The 23,499-nt window shown below is 42.7% G+C and overlaps 3 protein-coding genes across 4 annotated transcripts in view; 1 reads left to right on the plus strand and 2 right to left on the minus strand.

Annotated features, from left to right (window-relative positions):
• The first annotated feature begins 355 nt into the window (after nucleotides 1-355).
• ctso (cathepsin O) lies at nucleotides 356-6,829 on the plus strand. The gene is made up of 8 exons (XM_083685700.1): nucleotides 356-633; nucleotides 1,017-1,122; nucleotides 1,329-1,459; nucleotides 1,895-2,062; nucleotides 2,787-2,908; nucleotides 4,016-4,179; nucleotides 4,356-4,448; nucleotides 6,608-6,829. Exons 1-8 carry the CDS (start codon nucleotides 436-438, stop codon nucleotides 6,640-6,642), a joined length of 1,017 nt encoding a protein of 338 aa, XP_083541826.1. The 5' UTR covers nucleotides 356-435; the 3' UTR covers nucleotides 6,643-6,829.
• A 628-nt stretch (nucleotides 6,830-7,457) lies between these two features.
• On the minus strand, nucleotides 7,458-12,078 carry tdo2a (tryptophan 2,3-dioxygenase a; the record flags this gene model as incomplete). Its single annotated transcript, XM_083685762.1, has 12 exons — nucleotides 7,458-7,608; nucleotides 8,277-8,367; nucleotides 8,790-8,869; nucleotides 9,001-9,058; nucleotides 9,321-9,432; nucleotides 9,556-9,663; nucleotides 10,062-10,248; nucleotides 10,544-10,671; nucleotides 10,846-10,916; nucleotides 11,367-11,457; nucleotides 11,645-11,750; nucleotides 12,044-12,078. 12 exons carry the CDS (start codon nucleotides 12,076-12,078, stop codon nucleotides 7,458-7,460), a joined length of 1,218 nt encoding a protein of 405 aa, XP_083541888.1.
• Nucleotides 12,079-19,208: 7,130 nt separating this feature from the next.
• The window catches only part of LOC310815810 (teneurin-3), a gene marked incomplete at its 5' end in the record, with an annotated part of 114,626 nt that continues 110,335 nt past the window's right edge, over nucleotides 19,209-23,499 (minus strand). For both annotated transcript variants that reach the window (XM_083685742.1, XM_083685743.1), the window contains 5 exons: nucleotides 19,209-20,282; nucleotides 21,065-21,195; nucleotides 21,359-21,918; nucleotides 22,244-22,458; nucleotides 22,654-23,217. In XM_083685742.1, the coding sequence (XP_083541868.1) occupies nucleotides 19,530-20,282; nucleotides 21,065-21,195; nucleotides 21,359-21,918; nucleotides 22,244-22,458; nucleotides 22,654-23,217 (2,223 nt within the window). In that variant the 3' untranslated portion in view covers nucleotides 19,209-19,529. The remainder of the gene's footprint in view (nucleotides 20,283-21,064; nucleotides 21,196-21,358; nucleotides 21,919-22,243; nucleotides 22,459-22,653; nucleotides 23,218-23,499) is intronic.

Below are 23,499 nucleotides of genomic sequence, written 5' to 3' on the forward strand. Positions count from 1 at the left end.
AGTTCACACAGTACATAGACAATGACGATCGCCCTGACTGCAATGTGCATCATAGTGGTACTGAAGCGCCCTCAAGTGTAATAAATAAACTGTTTCAGTAAACTGTTCATCAATTCAATATGGGGCCCAATTTGGCATAGGATAGATTCCCCTCTGGATCAAATTGGTAAGGGAATTTGCATAATGCATTACACGAACGGTAATTATGATATGCCTAAAGCCTAAAGCCAGTATTCATCCAATCAATGACATGTCTAAAGTCAATAGCTAGGTGGCGCTATTGAACAGGTCATGGTTTATTCCTCCTGAATTAACCCGGAGAAGAAGAAGAACAACCAGAAGAGGATATCTGAGAAGTCTCATGTCTTGTCGACTGTAACAATGCATCACTGAATCAATCAACTCTTATTCTTCTTGTCTACTTCTATTAATCAAATGACGGGTGTTAACTTGTTTCTTATTTTCCGCGTAAACTTGCTTGTCCCTTTGGTCACTCCGAGCGTTTTGGAAAGTGTCTGGCAGTCGAACGGTTCTGCACTGACTCAGGAGACATTTGAGTCGTTCAGGGAACAGTTTCGTCGTAGTTATGAAATGCACAGCGATGAATATAATCGTCGCAAATTATATTTTGAGGTATGTCTCTGTCAGTCAGCTGTTCCTATTCATTTCGGTTGTAGATTGCAAGGTAACGATGAACAGTATTACTATGCGCTTGGTCATTTTCGCTGCGAACACTCAGTCTGTCAGAATTAAGACAGTACTGAATGTATATATTACATAATATGTATTAATTTCTTGTCTTTTATTCGCTTTCTGGCGAGTGGGATACCAGATTTGGAACACTGTGCTACAAAACCTTAGCCTTAGTACAATTAAGCCTACACTTGTTCCTATAGAGGAACTTCTTAATAGGGTAACCTATTTCAACAGGTGTTTGAAATACATCGTGCAATGTTGAAATGTTTAAAACATTTGTCACACATTTATACTGACATGTACTGATATGTTTGTTTCAGAATACCATCAAAAGGCATGCACACCTGAACTCGTTCTCTACAGACAAAGACTCAGCAAAGTATGGCATTAACCAGTTCTCGGATTTATCTCTGAATGAATTTAGAGGTAATAATGCTGAAAGACTCATAAAGTAGACAACGTCCATACAACTCATGTTATTATTAAATATCCTTCCAGTAACCATTACAAATCTAAGTTGAGAGCACAGTAAGCAAACATTTGATAACACAAGACATCAACTCGTAGATGATTGCAACAGAAGAACAAGTGGAACTTTGTGGAATTTCAGTGATGGTGTTCTTCCTGTCCAGAGCGCCATGCGACTGCCACAGCTGAAGCGGTCCCTGAGTACCCGGGTCTGAAGACCAATGGACTACCAGTACCAGCCAAGTTTGACTGGAGAGACAAGGGTGCTGTGGGCCCAGTACAGGATCAACAAGCAGTGAGAGTGTTACTCCTTCCTTACCCAATCCTTATTGTAACTGTAACTAGGTGATACTTAGTAAAGAGTGCTGGTCCAAATCCATAGACCTTTCCACTATTCAAGTTAAGATCGAAGAGGTGAGGTAACCCTAGACAAGTAGTAGGTGTATTCTTCCAAACTGGGGGAATTAAACTGTACTCTTAAGTTTGGCCAGTAGGTGGCAGCATATAACAAACTCCTAATCAATCCACATCACAGGGCGAGAGACATCCTACCCATATTTCAAACCCTCTCTGGCACACAGTCATAAATCCCTAAATACGAAGTGAGAATAGGCCAACCATATTAGGATGAAGTCTCTCTACCCTGTGTGCTATTTCCCTTGTCCCTGCCAAGCAGCCATTTTGTTTGTTATCTGACTATGCTGTTGATGTATTTTCATTGTGTTTTCAGTGTGGTAGTTGCTGGGCGTTCAGCGTGGTGGGGGCAGTCCAGGCCGTCCATGCCATGGCAGGCCTTCCTGTGGAGCAGCTGAGCGTCCAGCAGGTGGTGGACTGCTCCTACAGGGATCAGGGCTGCAACGGAGGCTCCACCACCAAGGCTCTGGCCTGGATGAAGCAGGTCTGACTGACTCTGTCCACACTCTCCATTGGCGCTTCACAACCAATTGTCCTACTTGATATGGATTAATTTCACTGATCTATTGAACTGTTGTTCTTCAGCATACTTATTCTGATTATCATTTTCAGGTTAGGTAAAGTAAACCTTTACCAGATTATAATTGAGAACATTGACTTCCATGATGTGTCATTCAGGATCTATATAATATCCTTTCATTATATAATGTTTCAAGTTTATTGTTACATCTCATACACGAGTGCAGGGAGTAAAATTCTTGGGCTCGGTTCCATGACAATGCAGCATACAAAATACAAATAATACAATCATACAAATACGCAGTAGTGCAATGAGGTAAGGACAAGACAATAAGTGACATAGTACAAGTAGTACAAGATAAGTGAGACAGTTGGACAGTGACGATTGTTGGACACATAAGACAATAGACATGACAATTTACAGTATAAATAGTAAGTAATAACAGTAAAGTGGGTCAGTGGAATGTCATTGGTGAGCCATGTTCCTCTGAAACTAGAGTAACTCAAGAAGGAAACCTATAGCAACCAAATTAAGTTGCAGCTGTGAAAAACTGTCACTGTTGGTTGCTGTGCCCCGTTCTCCCACATGACCACCTGTCTTTGTCTTCGTACTCAATGCCAAAGCAACGCTCCCTCTCTTTGCATTTTGAACACTAAGCTAGCATGTTTTCTCTGTCTCTTTCCCCCAGACCAGAGTGAAGCTGGTTCAACAGTCAGACTACCCCTACAAGGCAGAGTCAGGCCTCTGCCACTTCTTCTCTGCATCACATGATGGAGTTTCTGTGAAGGACTTTGCAGCTTACGACTTCAGGTAAAGGAGGATTTCTGTCGCATCCTTCATGTTGAGATAAAAACAGTTCTAGATAAAAACAACTGTACAATAAATATGTTGTCATCGTCGTTGTCATCGTCCCCCCGGGCCCGCCCCAAAGGATTTTGGTTCAAACATCGCTGTTGACCAAGTCAACACAGACATGGAAGGATCAGTAACACAGAGGTGCATGACACAGTCTGCCTCGTGGGCCCAAGGTCGATCCAACCCTGTATTCACACATGCACGTCAATGTGCTGCTCATGAAGAACAGTCTTTGTGTCAAGTCATTCAATTAAGACATAATGTAATGGAAGGGAAGCAACATAGAACTAGTTAGATTTGGTAAAATAGAGTTATTTTATTTACAAGGAACTTAGGAAGTTTTTTTAAGAAGGTAAAACGGTAACGACACAACAGGCAAACTACAAAGGAAAAAGGGCCTGCGAGTTCTGTTGAAATCAAGCAAACATAACCAAAAGAGAGCTCCTAAAGGGCAGGCTATAATTATACATAAACAAACTATAACTCTTTGGTTAAGCAAAACCAAACTAAAATAAACTCTCACTGTCCTACTTCAGGTTAAAACGGTTAAAATGCAAGTACATTCAAAACAGCCACCCCTGCTCCGAGTGGATCTCGGAAGTGGGCGGAGCCAACCAGGAAGTGGGCGGAGCCTCTGAGCCCTGGCACACACAGCCTGCTTGACGAATAAAAGAAGAAAGAGACAGACACGGGGAGGCGTTGGCTGCGGCCTTAACACATAAGTACAGCATTAAATTAAAGTACGATTTTAAAAATATGTCAGTTAGCGTTCTGGCATTTCCCTTTGTTCTTGTTCTATTTTCCTCCTTGACTAATCACGATTTAGAGGACTATTCAATAGCCTGCCCTATGCTACAGTATATGAACACAGTTATAAAACATCATCCTTTATTTCAGTCAGCTTAGTCGTTCGACAGACTGATCATAGTGAGGAATCTCAATCTCGCTGGTTCCTGGTGTTAGCTCTTCTTCTCTGGTGTTAGCTCTTCTTCTCTGGTGTTAGCGCCATGCTCCACCAACTGAGCCACAGAGGAGCGCTCTTCTTCTCTGGTGTCTCTGTAGTGGTCGTGAGGAGGCGATGATGGGCCGGCTGGTGGAGTGGGGTCCCCTAGCCGTGACGGTTGATTCCATCAGCTGGCAGGACTACCTGGGTGGGATCATACAGCACCACTGCTCCAGCCATCACGCTAACCACGCTGTACTGATCGTAGGATATGACACTATGGGTAACACCCACACACACACACACACACACACACACACACACACACACACACACAAACACACACACACGGATAGGCGTACACACACACACACTTTAATTTCTTTATCAAACTGTATGTATGCGTTTATGAACAGAACAAGATGAACCTATAACTAATATTCTCCCTCTCTGTTTCAGGAGCGGTGCCATACTGGATAGTACAGAACTCATGGGGAACATCGTGGGGTAACAAAGGTTATGTTTACATTAAAATGGGAGAGGATGTCTGTGGTGAGTTTGAACTTACTACCACATTTTCATTTCTGCAATGTCATTTGTTGTCATATGTGTTGCTCAAGCATGACATTTTAGAAAACTATTTTTTTAAATTAACAGCAACAATCTCAAAGTGCTTTACATGTAGAAGAAAAGCTTTGGCATATCTCTAAGGTTTTGTAAACAACATAACTATATGTTGATGCCTTTATTTTCCCTGTAAAGGGCATTACAATGAGCCTGTCCTCCGATTTCTACCTCCACCAGCCTCCACTGACCTGTACATGTTATAGCTGTATGTCTATGATACTGTAGTCTTTAGTTGAGGGGCAGTGGTTATTGATGTTCTCACACTTGGGAGTCAACAAAGTGCTATCTCATCGCTGTTTAAGTTACTGTATTTAAATCTGCACTATACAACTGAAATATATGTATATATATGTATGTATATATCTCTCTCTCTCTCTCTCTCTCTCTCTCTCTCTCTCTCTCTCTCTCTCTCTCTCTCTCTCTCTCTCTCTCTCTCTCTCTCTCTCTCTCTCTCTCTCTATATATATATATATATATATATATATATATATATCTGTATCTATATCTCTATGTATATACACTCACCGGCCACTTTATTAGGTACACCTGTTCAACTGCTCGTTCACGCAAATATCTAATCAGTCAATCACATTCAATGCATTTAACGCATGTAGACATGGTCAAGACGACCTGCTGAAGTTCAAACCGAGCATCAGAATGGGGGAAGAAAGGTGATTCTCTAGGGTTTACAGAGAATGGTCAGAAAAAGAGAAAATATCCAGTGAGCGGCAGTTCTCTGGGCAAAAATGCCTTGTTGATGTCAGAGGAGAATGGCCAGACTCGAGATGATAGAAAGGCAACAGTAACTAAAATAACAACTCATTACAACCAAGGTATGCAGAAGACCATCTCTGAATGCACAACACATCGAACCGTGAAGCAGATGGGCTACAGCAGCAGAAGACCACACCGGGTGCCACTCCTGTCAGCTAAGAACAGGAAACTGAGGCTACAATTCGCACGGGCTCACCAAAATTGGACAATAGAAGATTGACAAAACGTTGCCTGGTCTGATGACTCGATTTCTGCTGCGACATTCAGATGGTAGGGTCAGAATTTGGTGTGAACAACATGAAAGCATGGATCCATCCTGCCTTGAATCAACGGTTCAGGCTGGTGGTGGTGGTGTAATGGTGTGGGGGATGTTTTCTTGGCACACTTTGGGCCCCTTAGTACCAATTGAGCATCGTTTAAACGCCACAGCCTACCTGAGTATTGTTGCTGACCATGTCCATCCCTTTATGACCACAGTGTACCCATCTTCTGATGGCTACTTCCAGCAGGATAACGCGCCATGTCACGAAGCTCACATCATCTCAAACTGGTTTCTTGAACATGACAATGAGTTCACTGTACTCCAGTGGCCTCCACAGTCACCAGATCTCAATCCAATAGAGCACCTTTGGGATGTGGTGGAACGGGAGATTTGCATCATGGATGTGCAGCCGACAAATCTGCAGCAACTGCGTGATGCTATCATGGCAATATGGACCAAAATCTCTGAGGAATGTTTCCAGCACCTTGTTGAATCTATGCCACAAAGAATTAAGGCAGTTCTAAGGCAAAGGGGGATCCAACCCAGTGCTAGCAAGGTGTACCTAATAAAGTGGCCGGTGAGTGTATATATATCTATATATACATACAGTACCAGTCAAAAGTTTGGACACAAACTTGCCAAGAGTGTGCAAAGCTGTCATCAAAGCAAAAGGTGGCTACTTTGAAGAATCTAAAATATAACACATATTCTGGTTTGTTTAACACTTTTTTGTTTACTACATAATTCCATATGTGTTCCTTCATAGTTTTGATGTCTTCAATATTAATCTACAATGTTGAAAATAATAAAAAATAAAGAAAAACCATTGAATGAGACGGTGTCCAAACTTTTGACTGGTACTGTATCTATATCTATATAGCTATATCTATATATATATATATATATATATATATATATATATATATATATACATACATATATACACATGTCTATATATCTCTATATCTATATATAATATCACCCTAGTCACCTAGTTTGTTTGTAAAATGACTCTCCTCTTCACTGGTTCTGCTTGTCTCTTCTCCAGGTGTGGCTGACTCTGTGGCTGCTGTGCTTCTCTGACCTTGTTTTGTGAATGATCGTTTCCGTCTGTACTGAACATTAAGTCAAATTCCCGGATTCAATACTGCCAAATGGACTCTTTTTCAAGAGCAATTCTCAAGGAATGAAATGATTTTTCAATGCAACATATATTCTTTATTCAAATGTTCAATAAACATTTTATATTACTCTCATATAATAAAATATCTTTCATGTGGTACTTGTTGAAGTCATGTGTGCATGTTAAAGTCATGGTCTGACAATTCACAGTCTAATTCCCTGGCACCACACAACAACATCCACATCACTATTATAGAAGCCCTGTATAAAAACATATCTTAATCAATAAAGATAAACAGTAGTCTGCATACAGTACAGTTAGAATAAGCCAATAACCCAGGAAATGATTTTCATAAATTTGTCTGTACACAGATCAAATAATTAGCTAGATAAATACAGTACAGTATGTATATTATATACATGTTTCAGCTTTGGTGGTTATAGTATGCACCCTGTCTTAATATAGATGATAACTGGTTATACAGTATATGTTGGTATTGGTGAGACATGGCCATGTCATGTTGTATTCAGCTCGTCGAAGGATGCCACTCAAGCCTTTTAAGGCTGCGCCTCAATCATCTAAAGCGGCTTCCTCCCCATGTCACCTTTCCTCCACTCTCCATGACAGAGAACCTGGGCGGGTGAAAGCAAGTGGACCACCGAGCGACACCCATCCTCCCATCCTCCCATGTTGCTTTCACCCGTCCGAGGGTTCTCACCTCAGATCAGAGAGAAGATGAAGGAGAGGAAGCCACATTAGACAATGGGGACGCCCCCTAGTCTGAGTCCTCGCTGCAGTAGGAGCTGTCATAGCACGACGCCGTGTACAGGAAGGTGTGGACGTTGGGGCTCAGCTTGGGCACCCAATGGCGGGGGATGAGGAAGGTCGCCAGGTTGAACAGGTCCACAAAGACCTTGTAGCGATCGCTGGGGGGAAGAGGGAGAGGGAGAGAAGACTTGTTACCTCACAGCTGGACACGGTTGGGAAGGCCCTACAGAGTTAATTAAAGGGTTTATCCATGAATTAAAGGGTTTATCCGTGAATTCAAGGGTTTATCCGTTAATTCAAGGGTTTACCCGTTAATTCAACGGTTTATCCATGATGAGCATCTTTTTTTTTCTTCTTTTTTTTTATTCACTTTGTACTCAGCTAGCTCTCTAAGGTCTGAGAGAAACTTTTTATGTTTTCCTCATTTATTTATTACGTTATCAAATCGAATCAAACTTTATTGGTCACGTACATCGCATACAACCGTAAGTGACATAGTGAAATGCTTGTTGAATCTAGCTCCTCGTTCAACAACAATCAATAAATCAACAATACGACATCGTATAGTAATAATATTATGCTTATTATTGATTATTAATAATAATAAGCAATGACAGTCGTAGTGTAAAAGGGTACAGTGTAGCAACAGCAGTAAATTACTGTAATAATTATACAATGCCACGGTTGCCATGGATATAGCAGCAGCAGTAATTACAGTGGTAGTGCAACATAGAAAAGTGCAAGATATGCAAAGAGCAAATCCCCATTAGAATAGACATGGTAACTACACAACAACAGCGTAGGAATTCCTTGCTGTTTGTCGTACCTGACAGTAGATCTCAGGTAGTGGTAACCAGAGGACCCTCCAGTACCTGCTTTGCTGCCAATCATACGATGCACCATGCACACATGGTTATCTAGGACAGAGGAGGAAGAGGGTACATGTGTTTACAAGTCAATGGCCGACCCGTCAAATGATGCCATTCTCCCTTCAAGGTCTAAACTTCAGAGTGTAAAACAGTTGTGTAATGTGTCCACATTTCAGGGAAATTGTTTCAATGTTGGGTGTAGGCCAGGGGAGGCAGGTGGAGGAGGAAATCACAGGACGGGCTCATTGTAATGCATGGAATGGAATGACGAATGGTCTCAAACACGTGTTTGACACCATTCCTCATTTTCATCCCATGCATTACAGTGAGCCCGTCCTCCGATTTCTACCTCCACCTGCCTCCCCTGGTGTAGGCAAGCTGTAGTGTTGTGCAGATTAAGTAAAACACGGTTCAGGACAGTCACACCTCTGGCAGGCGCCCATTAAGTAATTTCTCTGTCAGTAACTCACATCTCCATTTGGTCATAAGTGTGTCGATTTCCATGAGGGAGTTGAGGAGTTGGAAGGGCACCTGGAACCTGGGCTCCTCTCTGAGGAAGGAGAACATTCCAGAATGGAGGTGAAGGTTCAAGAATACAGGAGAAGGTTCCAGAATGAAATGACAGTTGGTGGTGGCCTAACATAGTCTGTTCAGAATAACCTGTAAGAAAAGCCTGTTTACCTGTAGAAGTAGATCATCAGAGCTCCCTGGAGAGCCTTGTAGGACAGTCGTCTTTCACCTGCTCAAACACATAGGACAGGAGGGGAAATAGGAGGTTATGATGCTTCTTGGGAATTGTAGTCTTAAGTGACGCTGGCACTGAATGACTACATCTTTGCTGAGGATGCTGATGGTCTTGATGGCAGTCTGTTTTAACCAACCTATTTGTCATTGTTATGTCAAAGAGCACCCAGGCAATCAGTTGCTTTGGGCACTTGTGCTTAGTAAAGCTAAAATGGCAGTGCTTGCTATAGCTTATGATATAAAAGACAAGCACTCACCCTTGCTCAGCAGATGTTCATGTCTTTTCACATCAAACAGAGAAGTAAAGACTTCTTTCTGCTTGATCAGCTCAGCCATCATCTCTTCCTTGTCCTCCGACTCTGGCTCTTTCTGTTAACGATCAAACAGGAAAATCAGAGTTTCTGTCAGACTATGTTTCAAACTGTGACAATTCGGGAAAGTCTTGCTTGTGTTAAGTGGACATCGGGACAACAATTGAGATGATTTACATACCTCGATTTTCTCCTTTTCAAGACTTAACCCTTGAAATATGTTGACCTCCAGTTTCTCCCAGAAGTTGAAGCCATCTACCTCGATACCAGGTGTTCTCTCCAGCCATTGCTGAGTGAAAGAATAAACCATATTACTCCTGAATCCTACCTATCAGAAACACTGATACAATGTCACATTTGAGAACGCTGACTCTGTATTGTATTGTATTGATGTACTGAATGCCTGTTAGGTTGAAAACAGTAAATGTAGCTAACTAAATGCTAAATGATTGTAAGTCGCTTTGGATAAAGGCGTCTGCTAAATGCCATAAATGTAAAATGTAAATGTAAATGATGACACAGAAAAACATTTGTTACATTGAATACATTGAATGAAGGTTGTCATCTTCATCATCATCATCATCATCATCAGATTGCCATCTTTTGACCTCATAAACAGCGTTATAAAGAGCTTATATATGTCACTGCAGGAGTGTCACGTTGGTGCTCACAGGCCTAGTCACATACCTCCACTAGTTTGAGCAGAGTGGCCTCCTGGTCGGATTTGAGCAGCATCTCACTCTCAGTGCCTTTGAAGTTGTCCCTGTAATGTCGTCTGTTGTAGGGCACCCTCAGGTTGTCTGGGACTCCGAACTTGTTCTCCAGCAGCCGGAACTGGAGAGACTGGAAACCTGAGGCAGGAGCCAAGTACTCTCTACATGCACACACGCACACACGCAAACACACACGCACACGCACACACACACACAAACACAGAGAGAGCACACAAAGATACATTAACACATGGACAATGAGATAGATAGAGAGATAGGTACATAGATAGATAGATAGATAGATAGATAGATAGATAGATAGATAGATAGATAGATAGATAGATAGATTTCAAAAGTTAAGGTAATGGCAGGATTAATACGTTTTGCGGGCTGTCTTTCTGTTGAAGGTTCACTCAGGTAAAAGGTAAATGTTATCAGGGTTATCTGTGGTCTCACCTGAAGTCAAAGAAGTCCATGGCTGTCATGGTCTCCAGGACAGCGAACTGATCCACCAACAGCCTGAAGATCATGACGATCCTGTGGATACGGGTGTTGACCTTCAACATATTGCGCTCATCTCGTACCTGGAAAGACATTACCATTAACATGGATGCTCAGGGGAAAAACATACTTCGATGGGTAATTGATACCATATATTATTCTTGCTGAATGTTTTTTTTTTTGTTTTTTTCCTTTCTCCTAAATGTTGATGTGTGATGAGGTTTTTCTTATTCTTCACAGTACAAAAGGGTACTCACATGTCCACTGATAAAGATTTCTCGCACCGAGTCCAGTTCCCAGAGGATCTGCTTGAACCACAGTTCATACGCTGAAATATGAACACACAGATGACACTTTGCAATCAGTCATTTTGAGATGTTGATTTAACAGAAAGGTCCTCCAGAAAGCAACAATATCACAATCAAAATCATAATCATATATACAGTACCAGTCAAAAGTTTGGACACACCTTCTCATTCAATGGTTTTTCTTTATTTTTATTATTTTCTACATTGTAGATTAATATTGAAGACATCAAAACTATGAAGGAACACATATGGAATTATGTAGTAAACAAAAAAGTGTTAAACAAACCAGAATATGTTTTATATTTTAGATTCTTCAAAGTAGCCACCTTTTGCTTTGATAACAGCTTTGCACACTCTTGGCAAGGTGTGTCCAAACGTTTGACTGGTACTGTATGTTGGCTGGAATACATCCGAACGCATTGTGACTACAGCATTTAAGGTTATAGTCCTCTAAACATGCTTTACTCTACCTTGATGCGTAACAATGAAAAGGTGCTCATCATGGATCTTGTTGCCTTTCAGTTCACTCTGCAGCTCTTGGGCATTCACAACCTTGTCAAGCTGCAAGTGGCAACAACAATAAACATTCAGTACGACAGATAATGCTGGAACATCTGGAACATTAAACAGCAACTTGAAAGTGCGATTGGATTCCATTGGATTCCATTCTTCATCTACAATGTGTCTAGTTTCTAAAATGGAGGACACAGATGCTGATGAAAGTTGTAGATGTTTAGGCGGTGTGTACCTGGAGGTAGTCTCCGTAGATGATGCCTCCCTTGCTGGCTTTGTTGACTCCTTGCTGAGAGTCGTCCTCCTCCTCGTCCTTCTGGTGCAGCTTGCTCTTGAACAACCTTGGGTAGGAAAGACAAGTCTACAGTTACTCCACAGTTATTGACATACAGACACTTTAAGCTGTGACTACTTGATAATGTTGACAATGATTTACATTAGGATTGCGCCTTTCTCCAAACCAAAGCACAATCATTTGATGCCTCTGTAATAATCCAACTATGGAAACTAAATAAGTAAATAAAAACCCATTAAATGTTACTTGAGATGATGAGTTTCTAGGGAGCAAAAATGCTACACATTGAATTGAACTTGAATTGAACTGAAATATTGATGCAATGTAATGAATACATACAAGTGCTTCTTCTCAAAGTACGGGCACCCACTCATGACTATCCAACTGATCCCCTGGCAAACGATATGATCCTGCAATATTCCTTTGATTTACTAAAACTATCCCAATGACGACTCCAACCTTTAAAGGCTCAGCCCGTCCAATCATACCTATGGCAAATTTCAAGATCCGGCCCGCCTCCCTGTCGACATATCCAAATGCTTTGTTTACAATGTAACTAACTAACCTCCATGTACTTATTTGAGAACAAGAAAAAAATCACCGGACAGGTTCAAAATGTGACAAAGCCAGAAGCTTCAAGCCAAAGTATTATCTCATGTTTAAACTCCATGTACTTGTTTGAGAAGAATAAAAGTCACAAGGTCCAAATGTCGCAAAGCCAGAAGCCCCCAGCAAAAGTACCTGTTTTGATCAAACACAGAAGAAAATATATGAAAATATAAATATACTCAGGCACATTTGCACATTTGCACAACATTTTACATTTAAATTTATGGCATTTAGCAGACGTCTTTAACCAAAGCGACTTACAACAAATACATTTGTTTAAGTAAGTGAATCATCTATTGACGATGTCTTTAGGAGGGACAGTTAAGATGTAGCCTGAAGAGATGGGTCTTCAATCTATAGCGGAACATTGATACATTGATACATTTCAACCCTTACTCAAGCTTGTTTTATCTAGATAGAAACAGCATTATATCATTTGAAGCTATGGTTTATTTGAGCTACGGTTTAATTTGTAGTTTCAGTTGTTCTTGGTTCTCAATTAGTTTGTTATTGGCAAGCTACTGTATGTTTGCTAGAAGGTCACATTGTTGGAAGGTCACGTTCGGTCAAAGGTTATCTTCTGAGTTTACTATTGAGTCTAATGCCAGTCATTCATGATGAAGTGTTGTTTACTATGGAATATATCCACCCCCAAGGTTCAGAACCTGGGGGGACAGGGCCTTCTACATCACACCTCCTGACTGTGTCCTTCTTCAAACATTCTCTTAAAACCCACCTTTTTAAAATAGATTTTAATGTTGATTGATGTAGCTTCTATTTTGTTTATTTGTGTTTTGTTATTTTCTTTTCTGTATCTGTTTTCCCTGATGTGTGAAGTGTCTTTGAGTTTTTAGAAAGGCTCTGTACAAATACAAATGTATTATTATTATTATTATTATTATTATTATTATTATTATTATTGATATTGATATTTACAGTAGTTTCTATACTACTGTACAGTACCAGTCAAAAGTTTGGACACACCTTCTCATTCAATGGTTTTTCTTTATTTGTATTATTTTCTACATTGTAGATTAGTATTGAAGACATCTAAACTATGAAGGAACACATATGGAATTATTTAATTATTTAACACAAAAAAGTGTTAAACAAACCAGAATATGGTTTGTATTTTAGATTCTTCAAAGTAGCCACCTTTTGCTTTGATGACAGCTTTGCACATTCTTGGCAAGATGTCACCAAACTTTTGACTGGCACTGTATGTGCTGTAATTAGACTAACTACTGTAGAGGTAAACAGTATTTTATATTATGCAGTAATTACTATATTATTGAACACAAAATAAATGGTTTTCTTAGAATTATTATTATCCAGAATTATTTTATCCTAATACATTTGTATATCAGAGAAGCATCACAACTGGCCCTGGGTAAGTTTACAAATCAATTTCTGTCACCATAAAAATATATAATTGGATTATATAATTTGCCTCTGCGTTGCAAACAGTCTGTCTAGGCCAGATCAGAATAACAAGCATTCAATAATGCCATCCAATTCCGTTATGTAATGTGGTTTGTCTCCTTCCCTTATTGACCTGATGAAGCCACATCACACCGCGGAAACTCTCCTCAAATATTTGCCGTTCGGTTAAAGTGTAATGTCTGTCATGAACAACTCCAGAGTCACTGGCGAGTTTCAGAGATTTGAGTGTTTTGATTTCTGAGAACCATGATGACACAACCTTGACTCTGCCGCACCTTTGATCTACTCATTGTGTTCTGTTGTAGTCAAGACGGAGGCTATTGGCTTTTCCTTGACACGTGCGGTAGTTATATGCCTACCTAGTTTATCTAGTTGACAGCCTGATAATGTAGTCTGATATATGGTTTGTTCATGATCTGATACCCTAACCTTCTGACATCTGACTAAATTACAGACATGTCTTCTACCTCCCATCCTATAAAGGGAGCCAAAGACAAAGCATATGTACGGTTCTAACCAGTGTTTTACATTACAATGAGCCCGTCCTCTGATTTCTACCTCCACCAGCCTCCACTGGGACAACATGTTCTACAGTTTTCAATTGGTTTACCCAGACTAGACCCCACATCTGCTTAATCTATCACAACTCTCGGTTCTCAGTCCTAGAGTTAGTGTTAGCATTAGCCGTTTGTAGAACAGTCAACCCAGTTCCATCAGTGGGACGCAGATCACACACTTGTAGTCACTCTGAACCTCCCCCAGATCATTAGGCCCCTTGTTTTCACCAAGTCTCTTTGTAGAGAGAGTTCTCCCGAGTCAGAGCCAGACTCCCACAAGCCTTTGTGACTGCCCTCAGAAGATCTGAGAGATGGTAATAACTAGAAACTGGGCCTATTTCTGGAATGGGATATGTTGGTACCACCAGCTAGGTAGCTAGCTAGGACTGATGCTGCAGCTACAGACTGAGAGAGTTTTAAACAGAAGCAGGGCTGAAATTCTTTGTTGTTTGTTCCTGCGCGGGTATACAGGGGAAGCACTGTGATGAACAAAATGCAGGGCACACAATACTTTATTTGGATAGTGCCCTGTAGATGGTTTACAGACGCACACTGTCAATAAACTAAATAGAACTCAAATCAACTGCAACTCTGTTGATGTGGTCCTCTGTGGCTCAGTTGGTAGAACCATGGTGCTAACAATGCTTAGGCTGTGGGTTTGATTCCTGCCGGGACCATATATACTGAAATGTATGCACTCACTGCAATGTAAGTTGCTTTGGATAAAAGCGTCAGCTAAATGGCATATATTATGTTCTAGGGTTAGAGTCAATGGATAGTTCATCATAAACGACTGGGACTCTCCCAATAAAATGTTACCAAATGGAGGCCATGATTGGTTGAGACAGAGACCAGACAATCTCAAGTGATCTCTAAGCCTATGTGAAGGCCATTATTGAGGGGGTTGCTGTGTTGTTGGTTTGCTTTTAACCTTGTATTTAATCGATCAGCATACGTGACTCATCGGGCCGTGTGTCTACACACGTGACATGGTTTGCCAAGGTCGAAATGAGTCACTGATTACAAGAGAGGTTTAAAACCTAAGGACCCATTCAAACACTTGAGTTTACTAGATGTTATATAGCAGATTCCACAGCAGACCACATTTCAACATATCATATTTACATAGAACATAATTCCACACTAGACCTTATACTGTTGTTAATGTCAGCTAGTGATGACCATTGAACCTATGGTACTCTGGGTGTGAATTCCATAGAACTCAAATGCATCTATTTCTCAAATGTATCTATTTCTCAAATGTATCTATTCCTGTCTTCAGGGCCCAGTCTTCCAAAATGTTTAATCTAGATCAGAATGATCCGGATTATTTTAGCTCTATCTGGCTCTATATATTATATCTAGCTCTATATATTATATCTATCTGGCCGATTTTGAGTGGTATAGGGGAAATCAGCCAGCTCGAGCTGATCCTTCATAGCAATTCATTCTGATCCAGATTAAAAGTTTTGAAATACTTGATTCCCCTGAAAATCCGTTTCTCTGTGCTCCGTACAGGCTAGATAGGTAGTAGAAATTCTAGTAACCAACCGACAAAACAGAATTCAAACTTTTTTTTTTTCTCTTGAAACAAACAAAGTTTGTCAATCTGGAAACCTCTCAAAGGAATTGATGACTGTCTTGACCCCTGTGTCCCACACAATCACCTGGCTGGAAAGCTCTTCAGCAGGGCCACTCGAGGAGAATAGACCGGTAATTGTTTGGCTCTGATCAAGGCTTTCTGGTGTAAGCGCCAGGCCTTCTATCAGACTATAGTTTCAAAATAGTCTCTTCATTTTGAGGGGGTCTTGACAACTGTTGTCCTCTTCTCAAATTACTTGAAGTGGCTTAAAACATGTGCTTCTATCAAACTGCACGTGTACAGATCTGTGTAAAATGTACAGAGCCGTTGTTATTGCAGCATTAGGGTATAGATGAGTTAGGGATAAACCAACATCCACAGAAAACCTGTGCTTAGCAAAGAGGTGAATCAAAAGCTATATGAAGCGATCATGCTTCTGCCACACAAGGCCCGCATCTCCTCCAAGGGTCCTGAGAGGCAATACAGTGTGTCATGAGATATTGTGTCAACCCATGTTTGATTACACCACTATTTCGGCACCAGTATTTCGGCCCATTTCAGGAGCCTTTGATTCCCAGTGTGGCCACCTTTGTGTCATAGGAAATGAATAGGAGCCACATCAATGGAATTTCAGAACATGAGCGTGTTCCATATTACTCTGGTGGGCTTATTGCACAATGCTGTTAGCCTTTGAAGTTCTTGCAAAGTTGTGCCATGGCTTTTAAATTGCCCTTTGAAGTGGGCCTAGTGGCTGGATGTTGTGATCTGCTGTGGTGTTGCTTTGAAGGTGTCTGCCCATCCGTCCGCCGTCCGCCCGTCTGCCCATCGCGGTGTTGGAGGTGATAATGCGGCAGACATGTTGTGTTGTCTCACTGTATGCTGTTGATCAGTTATGGTCGCTAACCAACCGCTACTTGATCTGGGACAGCTATTCTGTTTGATGTTTTTGCATCAAAATGAAATTTGCCGTTTGATGTTCTGTCTGTTTGGCTAATATCTGACTCAGTTTTCCATCTGATGCTGTGTAACTGGATTAGCAGTGTTTGATGCTGCTACTGCTGAGCTAAAATTAAAAAAAAAAAAACTGGTACGATATCCTCTCTCTTTCCTCTCCAAGGTTGAATCTAATCTTTTGTACTGCAGTGTTACAGTACAGTAAGAACAAGACGTACGCAGGGGCTAGCAGGAAATGTAACCATAAAAAAGAACAAGATAAATAATAATGTAGCCATCTTATCATGTCCACATATTCTCTACTGCTCAGACAGTACCACTAGAGGGCATCGCAGCACTATTTAGATAAATATACATTTTTGAAGATTACATTTTTGGTGTGCTGTGTTTTGGGTGGGAGTTTGACGTTTCTTCAGCACTTCAAACTATTTGTTAACATCAGTGAGCTCCTATATCAAGACATTGTGGGTTCATATCACGGAAATTATGCTTGTTGAATCACACATTATTTAAATGCCTGAATGTAGTAGAAATAACCTGTAATTATGAAGGATAACCCTTAGATTTATTTAAGAATTATCAGCGCTCCCTTTAACGGTATTTCTGTGTAAGAATACACAGAAATACACATCAAAGAGGTCTATGTCTGTGTGGGTTAACACACTTGTACAGCCTTAAATGACCTCTGTTTGCTGCAGTTTGATTTCCCATCATCTGATACTACTCCCCAGGCTTTGATCAAGTCCTAATAACACCACTGAGAGGATGAACATTATTACAACACCCAAAATGTAATTAAAAGTTAAGTTCCAGAGAAGCTTATAGCATATATACCCTGAAACCCTAGGATTATGACACTGATAGAAGTGATCCTTTTTTAGGGTGAAACTTGTCCTGTCTAAAAATGCAGGTCTGTTAGTTACACTCTTAAACTGCAAATCGGTTCAGTCACAATTTAAAGAATTTAACTCCAAAAACAGCTTCAAACAGCTGACTTCAAAGGCTGGGAGGCAGGATTTGGCCTCCTTTGCGCCATAGATGAGATGACGTCTTTTTAATCATTTTAAAGGCACACTTCTGACAAACCAAGGTCAGGCGGAACACTTCCTAAATACATTTAGAAAATAATGTAAGATACACTCTTCTTCAGTGGCCTGGTAAAGAGGGACAATGTATGTTACTGCACGACCATTTAATCTCCTCAGACAAGGACACATTTTTCAAAAACTTGAAAAATGGCAGATTTCTTTAAACAAACAAAAGTAATTTTTTTTTTAATCCATGATGACCTCATCAATTATACAAAACCTAAAGTATAATGATAGCTGAGAACACATCTATATTTGGATGTCAACTTGTTCGTGTGATATGTGTTCATGAAATATTTGTGTTCATTAAATATTTATTGGGGCAAGAGCCAAGTCACAAGGCATTACGCACCATCAACATGAGATTTACTGCAGAGAAAACAATATGTTACAAGATGCTGGTAGACATCGATATCATCTTTTAACATATTCCATTTTTACAAAAAATTAACTGGTATCTTAACAGGGTATATCATATTGTGTTAAAAAATACCTTGTGGAGGGACCAATTTCTGTTCATATTTTTAAAGACAAATTCATACAATGTAAAACCTTTGTAACGCGTGATCAAACTAATGAAAAACAAATAAAAAAAAGTTTTCCGTTTTTATTTGTATAAACACAACATAATTTACTCTTGATGAGACTAATATTCAATGGACAGTTAATCAATTTAATATAAAACAACAAAACTCTTGCATAATTTACAAAAACATGACGTCCCTGTGCTCTGTCAGACACTTCCTGTACCTGTGTCAGTCTTCACGATCTCATAAGAACCGTGCACCTTTATGGTCCTCTGGTCCTGAACAATGGTCAAATCTGATTCACAAAACAGATAAGTATGGATATTAAAACATGTGAGTTGTTGCAATGTCCTTTTTTTTATAAAAAAAAAAAAAAGCAACACAAAGGAGAATGAGTCAGGTTATTCAAATGCAGTGTTTCTCCATTCGGGCATGTACGTACGTGTGTTATGGTCATTGAGTGAGACTCAAAATCAAAGGTCATTGATTTGAAATGAACTTCAGGTCATGGGCATTGCCTTCTGAAGAGTCAACACTCACAGGCCTCATACATATTATTTCCAGAGAAGTGCATATATATGCATGTAAACTTTTCATTTCTCCTTTAAATACTTTTTTTTCAACAGACAACTTCAAAGTTGTTGTTTTTTGTTGTTGTTGTTGTAAAAAACAAAACGAAAAGAAATACCAACAAAAAGGTAAATATTTCACTGTTATTCCCGAAACAACACTATTTGTATTGGCTCCGAGTTGAAGTCCATTGTCCAATTGGATTGTGCTACAGAGGAGTTGTTGTGTGATGTCATTGCCATGTTAAGGCTGGGTGTAGTTAGTTCGTTAGTTATACATTTACTCTGTAATCCCCAATAAACAACGCACAGCATTGCTTTTCAACCCCACAATACGATTTACAAAAACACACACACACACACACCTCCCAGGAACATCGCAATGGCCCCTGTTTGGCCACACCACAACTGTTGCTTTCATTCCCCGCCTCATCGCCTGCCTCTACTGAAACCAGCCAATCGCAGTCTCTTTGGCAGCCAGTGGAATGCAGTCTTGTTACCTCTTCCCGATTTCACTCTGCCTAAGGAACTGAATGTTGTTAGCACTGTCCGCTAACTCCGGGTACTGCTCTATAGAGAGAACGTAGTACCCGTCGTACCCCAGGACCTTCCCGCTGCTCAGAAGTTGCCTCTTCTCCCCCTCTGTCCACGGCTTGGCCCCCTCCTCCCCGTCACGTACCCTCTGCTGTTCCCTGGCCCAGGCGTTCGCCAGCGCCCTCTGGCGGGCCAGCTCCAGGACGCGCGCCTTCTCCTCGTCCACGGTGGAGCCGTAGCGCACGTGCAGCGCCAGGGACCCGCGGCGCACCTCCACGTCGGCGAAACGTCGCGTCCGGCCGTCCACCACGGTCGTCGACTGCGACACGGTCACGTTGACGCCGTTCTCCAGCGTTTTGCGTCCGCTGGTGAGGCGCAGCGCGGCCAGGTCGCCGTCGGGGAGGCCCGGCTTGACGAAGTGGTGCGTGTCGCGCCCCTCCACGGTGAAGTGGAGGTCCTCCAGGTAGAAGGCGTTGTTGAGGACGGTGGCCACCTTGACGCAGTCCTCGTTGGCCATGTTGAGCGTGTACGTGTGGGCGCTGCCTTTGTAGAGGGCGAACATGACCGCCCTGCCGATGGGGGACGGGGCGGCGGAGAACCAGAGCCAGGACTTCTCGCCGCGGCGCCCCCTGGTGAGATGCACCTCCGGCAGCCGCTCAAACGACAGCAGGGCCTGGGCTTGTCTGGTAACTTCCTGCTGCACCCCAGAGATGGACTAGGGAGAGAGAAAGAGAGAGAGAGAGAGAGAGGGAGAGGGGGGTAGAGGCAGAGAGAGAGAGAGAGAGGGAGTGAGAGAGGGAGAGGGGGGTAGAGGCAGAGAGAGAGAGAGAGAGGGAGAGGGGGGTAAAGGCAGAGAGAGAGAGAGAGAGAGAGAGAGGGAGAGGGGGGTAGAGGCAGAGAGAGAGAAAGAGAGAGAGAGAGGGGGGTAGAGGCAGAGAGAGAGAGAGAGAGGGAGAGAGAGAGGGAGAAGGGGGTAGAGGCAGAGAGAGAGAGAGAGAGGGAGAGAGAGAGGGAGAAGGGGGTAGAGGCAGAGAGAGAGAGAGAGAGGGAGAGGGGGGTAGAGGCAGAGAGAGAGGGAGAGAGAGAATGTGTGCAGTGAGGCATTAACACCCAGAGATGGCAGAGTCTGAAGTCCATTTCGGAGCTGAGGCTGCTGTGCTTCAAAGCCTCTCCATCTCCCTATTATCTACCAGTAATGGGGTTTTAATAAAGCAGTGTTTTCTTTGTGTAAAGAGACAACATCAAATACTCAAAGGCAAAGCATGACTGGTTTGTATCATTTTGCAGACAAATATTGTGCTAATAAGCCCAAACCTAACAGCACCAGCCAATAGGATGACAATAAATACAGTACCAGTCAAAAGTTTGGACACACCTTGCCAAGAGTGTGCAAAGCTGTCATCAAAACAAAAGGTGGCTACTTTGAAGAATCTAAAATATAAAACATATTCTGGTTTGTTTACTACATAATTCCATATGTGACTGATAAGAACCTACCGGTAGATCGTCCCACAACTGACTCTTCCTCAGCTCGTACGAGGGCACGCTGAGGTCAAACTTAGGGACGGGGTAGCCCGGGATAGTGTTGTGGAGATGGAACCCAAAGGTTACCAACCAGCTGTTCACATCTGCGAGGGACAGAACCACAACAATGCCTCAAGATTTGTCAGTAAACAGCTGACTCACCAGCAACCCAGTGACAAATATCACAAACATTGCGATCTCCTGAAAATGACAATCATAAACGCCACCGAGTGCAACCTCGACCGATGACGGTGCTCTGTGTCTTACCTGCGACATACTCTCTGACCTCGTGAACTTTACTGATGGGGTTGTTGTTCCTGAACATGTAGAGGTTAAAGGGCGCCGGCTCTTTGCCCACGTTCTTCCACGTGGTGATGTCCGGCCCCGTCCACCTGCCGGGCATGATATCGTAGTCGCGCTCCCCGAAGTGCAGCAGCTTGGTCAGGGGGTCGTAGAGGCCACTGTGGAACCCCAGCACCAGCTGGAAGTCCGGGTTGGAGTCGAAGTAAACTTCGCCGTACGCCGTGTACTGGACCTGCTTGACCAGAAGGCCGTTGCTGGTGAACACGGCGAGTGGCGTGCCCGTGTTGTCGCAGGCGATGTAGAACTCCTCGCCGCTGCTGATCTCCATGGCGAAGAGGTGGCCCTGCAGGTCGTAGTAGAGGGAGGTGATCTCCGAGCTGGAGTGGTTGTAGACGTGGGTGATCCGGCTGGTGTAGCTCAGGTCCGCATAGAAGTACTGCAGGTGCTGGCCCAGGCTGGTCTTGGTGGAAACGCGACGACCCAGACCATCGTAGCGGTACTGGATGGTCCAGCCGTTGCCCTTGCTGTTCAATGGAACAGAGCAGAACACAACAGAACAGAACACAATAGTCCATTTAGAATAGTAATTTAAAACAAATTGAAATGTATGAATACAAATGATTATAAAACATTTTCTCTCTAAGTGTATTCAAGGTACCCAAGGACACTGAACATCTGAAATGTTTTTGTTTTTATATATATATATATATATATATATATATATATATATATATATATATATACATATATTAAAAAATTAAATCCTTAAAAAGAACAAAAGGAACTAAATTAAAGAAATCTCAAGGTCTTCAGAACAACAGATAAAACTTCAGATGACATCTTCGTTACCTGTACACCCTCTCCAGCAGGCCCTTTGAGTTGTACTCAAAGATCTCCGCCCCTCTTTGGCGCAGAAAGCCGTCCTCGTCCAATCGGTACTGGACGTCACCAAGGCGCGTAATGCGGTCACGGAGGTCGTAGCGGAGGGGGAGGAGCCTGGCGCTGTTCCCAGGGTTCAATAGGTGGAGGTTGCCGTTGAGGTCGTAGGTGTAACGCCACGTCACCTGAGGAGGACATGTATACATAATGTATTTATGTGTGTGTGTGTGTCTCTCAATAGAGAGACACACACACACACACACACACACACACACACACACACACACACACACACACACACACACACACAGACAAAACACTGCTTCACATGAAAGCATCTGCTCGATGGCATACACTCCACACCATCGCCGTCCCATCACCTTGTCGTTGAGGTAGACCGTCTGCAGCTGCCCGTCCACGTCGTACTCATAACTGTACTTGGTGGTGTTGGCGAACGGGCCGATCTTGATCTCCCGCTTGGTGACGCGCCCGACGTCGTCGTACTGGAAGGTGATCCAGTACATCAGGGAGCGGAAGATCTCGTACTGGATCTCCTTGATCCTCCCGTGGGCGTCAAAGTGCTTGGTGTAGGTCATCACCGCCGTGGAGATGATCTGGTTGATGTCGTAGTAGATGACGCCGAACTTGCCGAACTGCTCGACCTTCCCGGAGATGTCGTCGAACTGGTAGAGGTCGATGGGCAGCGGTGTCTCGTTGATGACGCCCTGGACGCTGGTGACGCGCAGGCTGCTGTCGTAGGTGTAGTCAAAGCGGGCGTTGACCATGCCGTCCTCGCTGAAGCGGAAGATCTGCCGGTCCACCAGCGGGCCGATCTGCCGGTACCGGATGGAGCAGATGAAGCCCTCGCTCTGCAGGTTCACCGTCTTCAGGACGCCCGCCGTCTCGTCGTAGGTGAAGCTGACGCGCGTGCTGTCGTACAGGACCTGGAGGGACGGAGGGGGGGAGGGGAGGGATGGGGGAATGGAGGGAGGGAGGGAGGGAGGGAGGAGGGGAAGGAGGGGGGGTGGGTGGAGGGAGGGAGGGAGGGGGGGAGGGAGGGTGAGTGGATGGAGGGAGGGAGGGTAAGGGAGGGATGTAGGGATGTAGGGAGGGATGGATGGAGGGAGGGAAGGAGGGAGGGATGGATGGGTGGAGGAATGGATGGATGGATGGATGGATAGATGGATAAATGGAGGAACGAATTAATACTTTATCGGTCGATTACG

Source organism: Argentina silus, assembly GCF_951799395.1.
Source record: "Argentina silus genome assembly, chromosome: 15".
In the NCBI taxonomy this organism is placed as follows: Eukaryota; Metazoa; Chordata; class Actinopteri; order Argentiniformes; family Argentinidae; genus Argentina; species Argentina silus.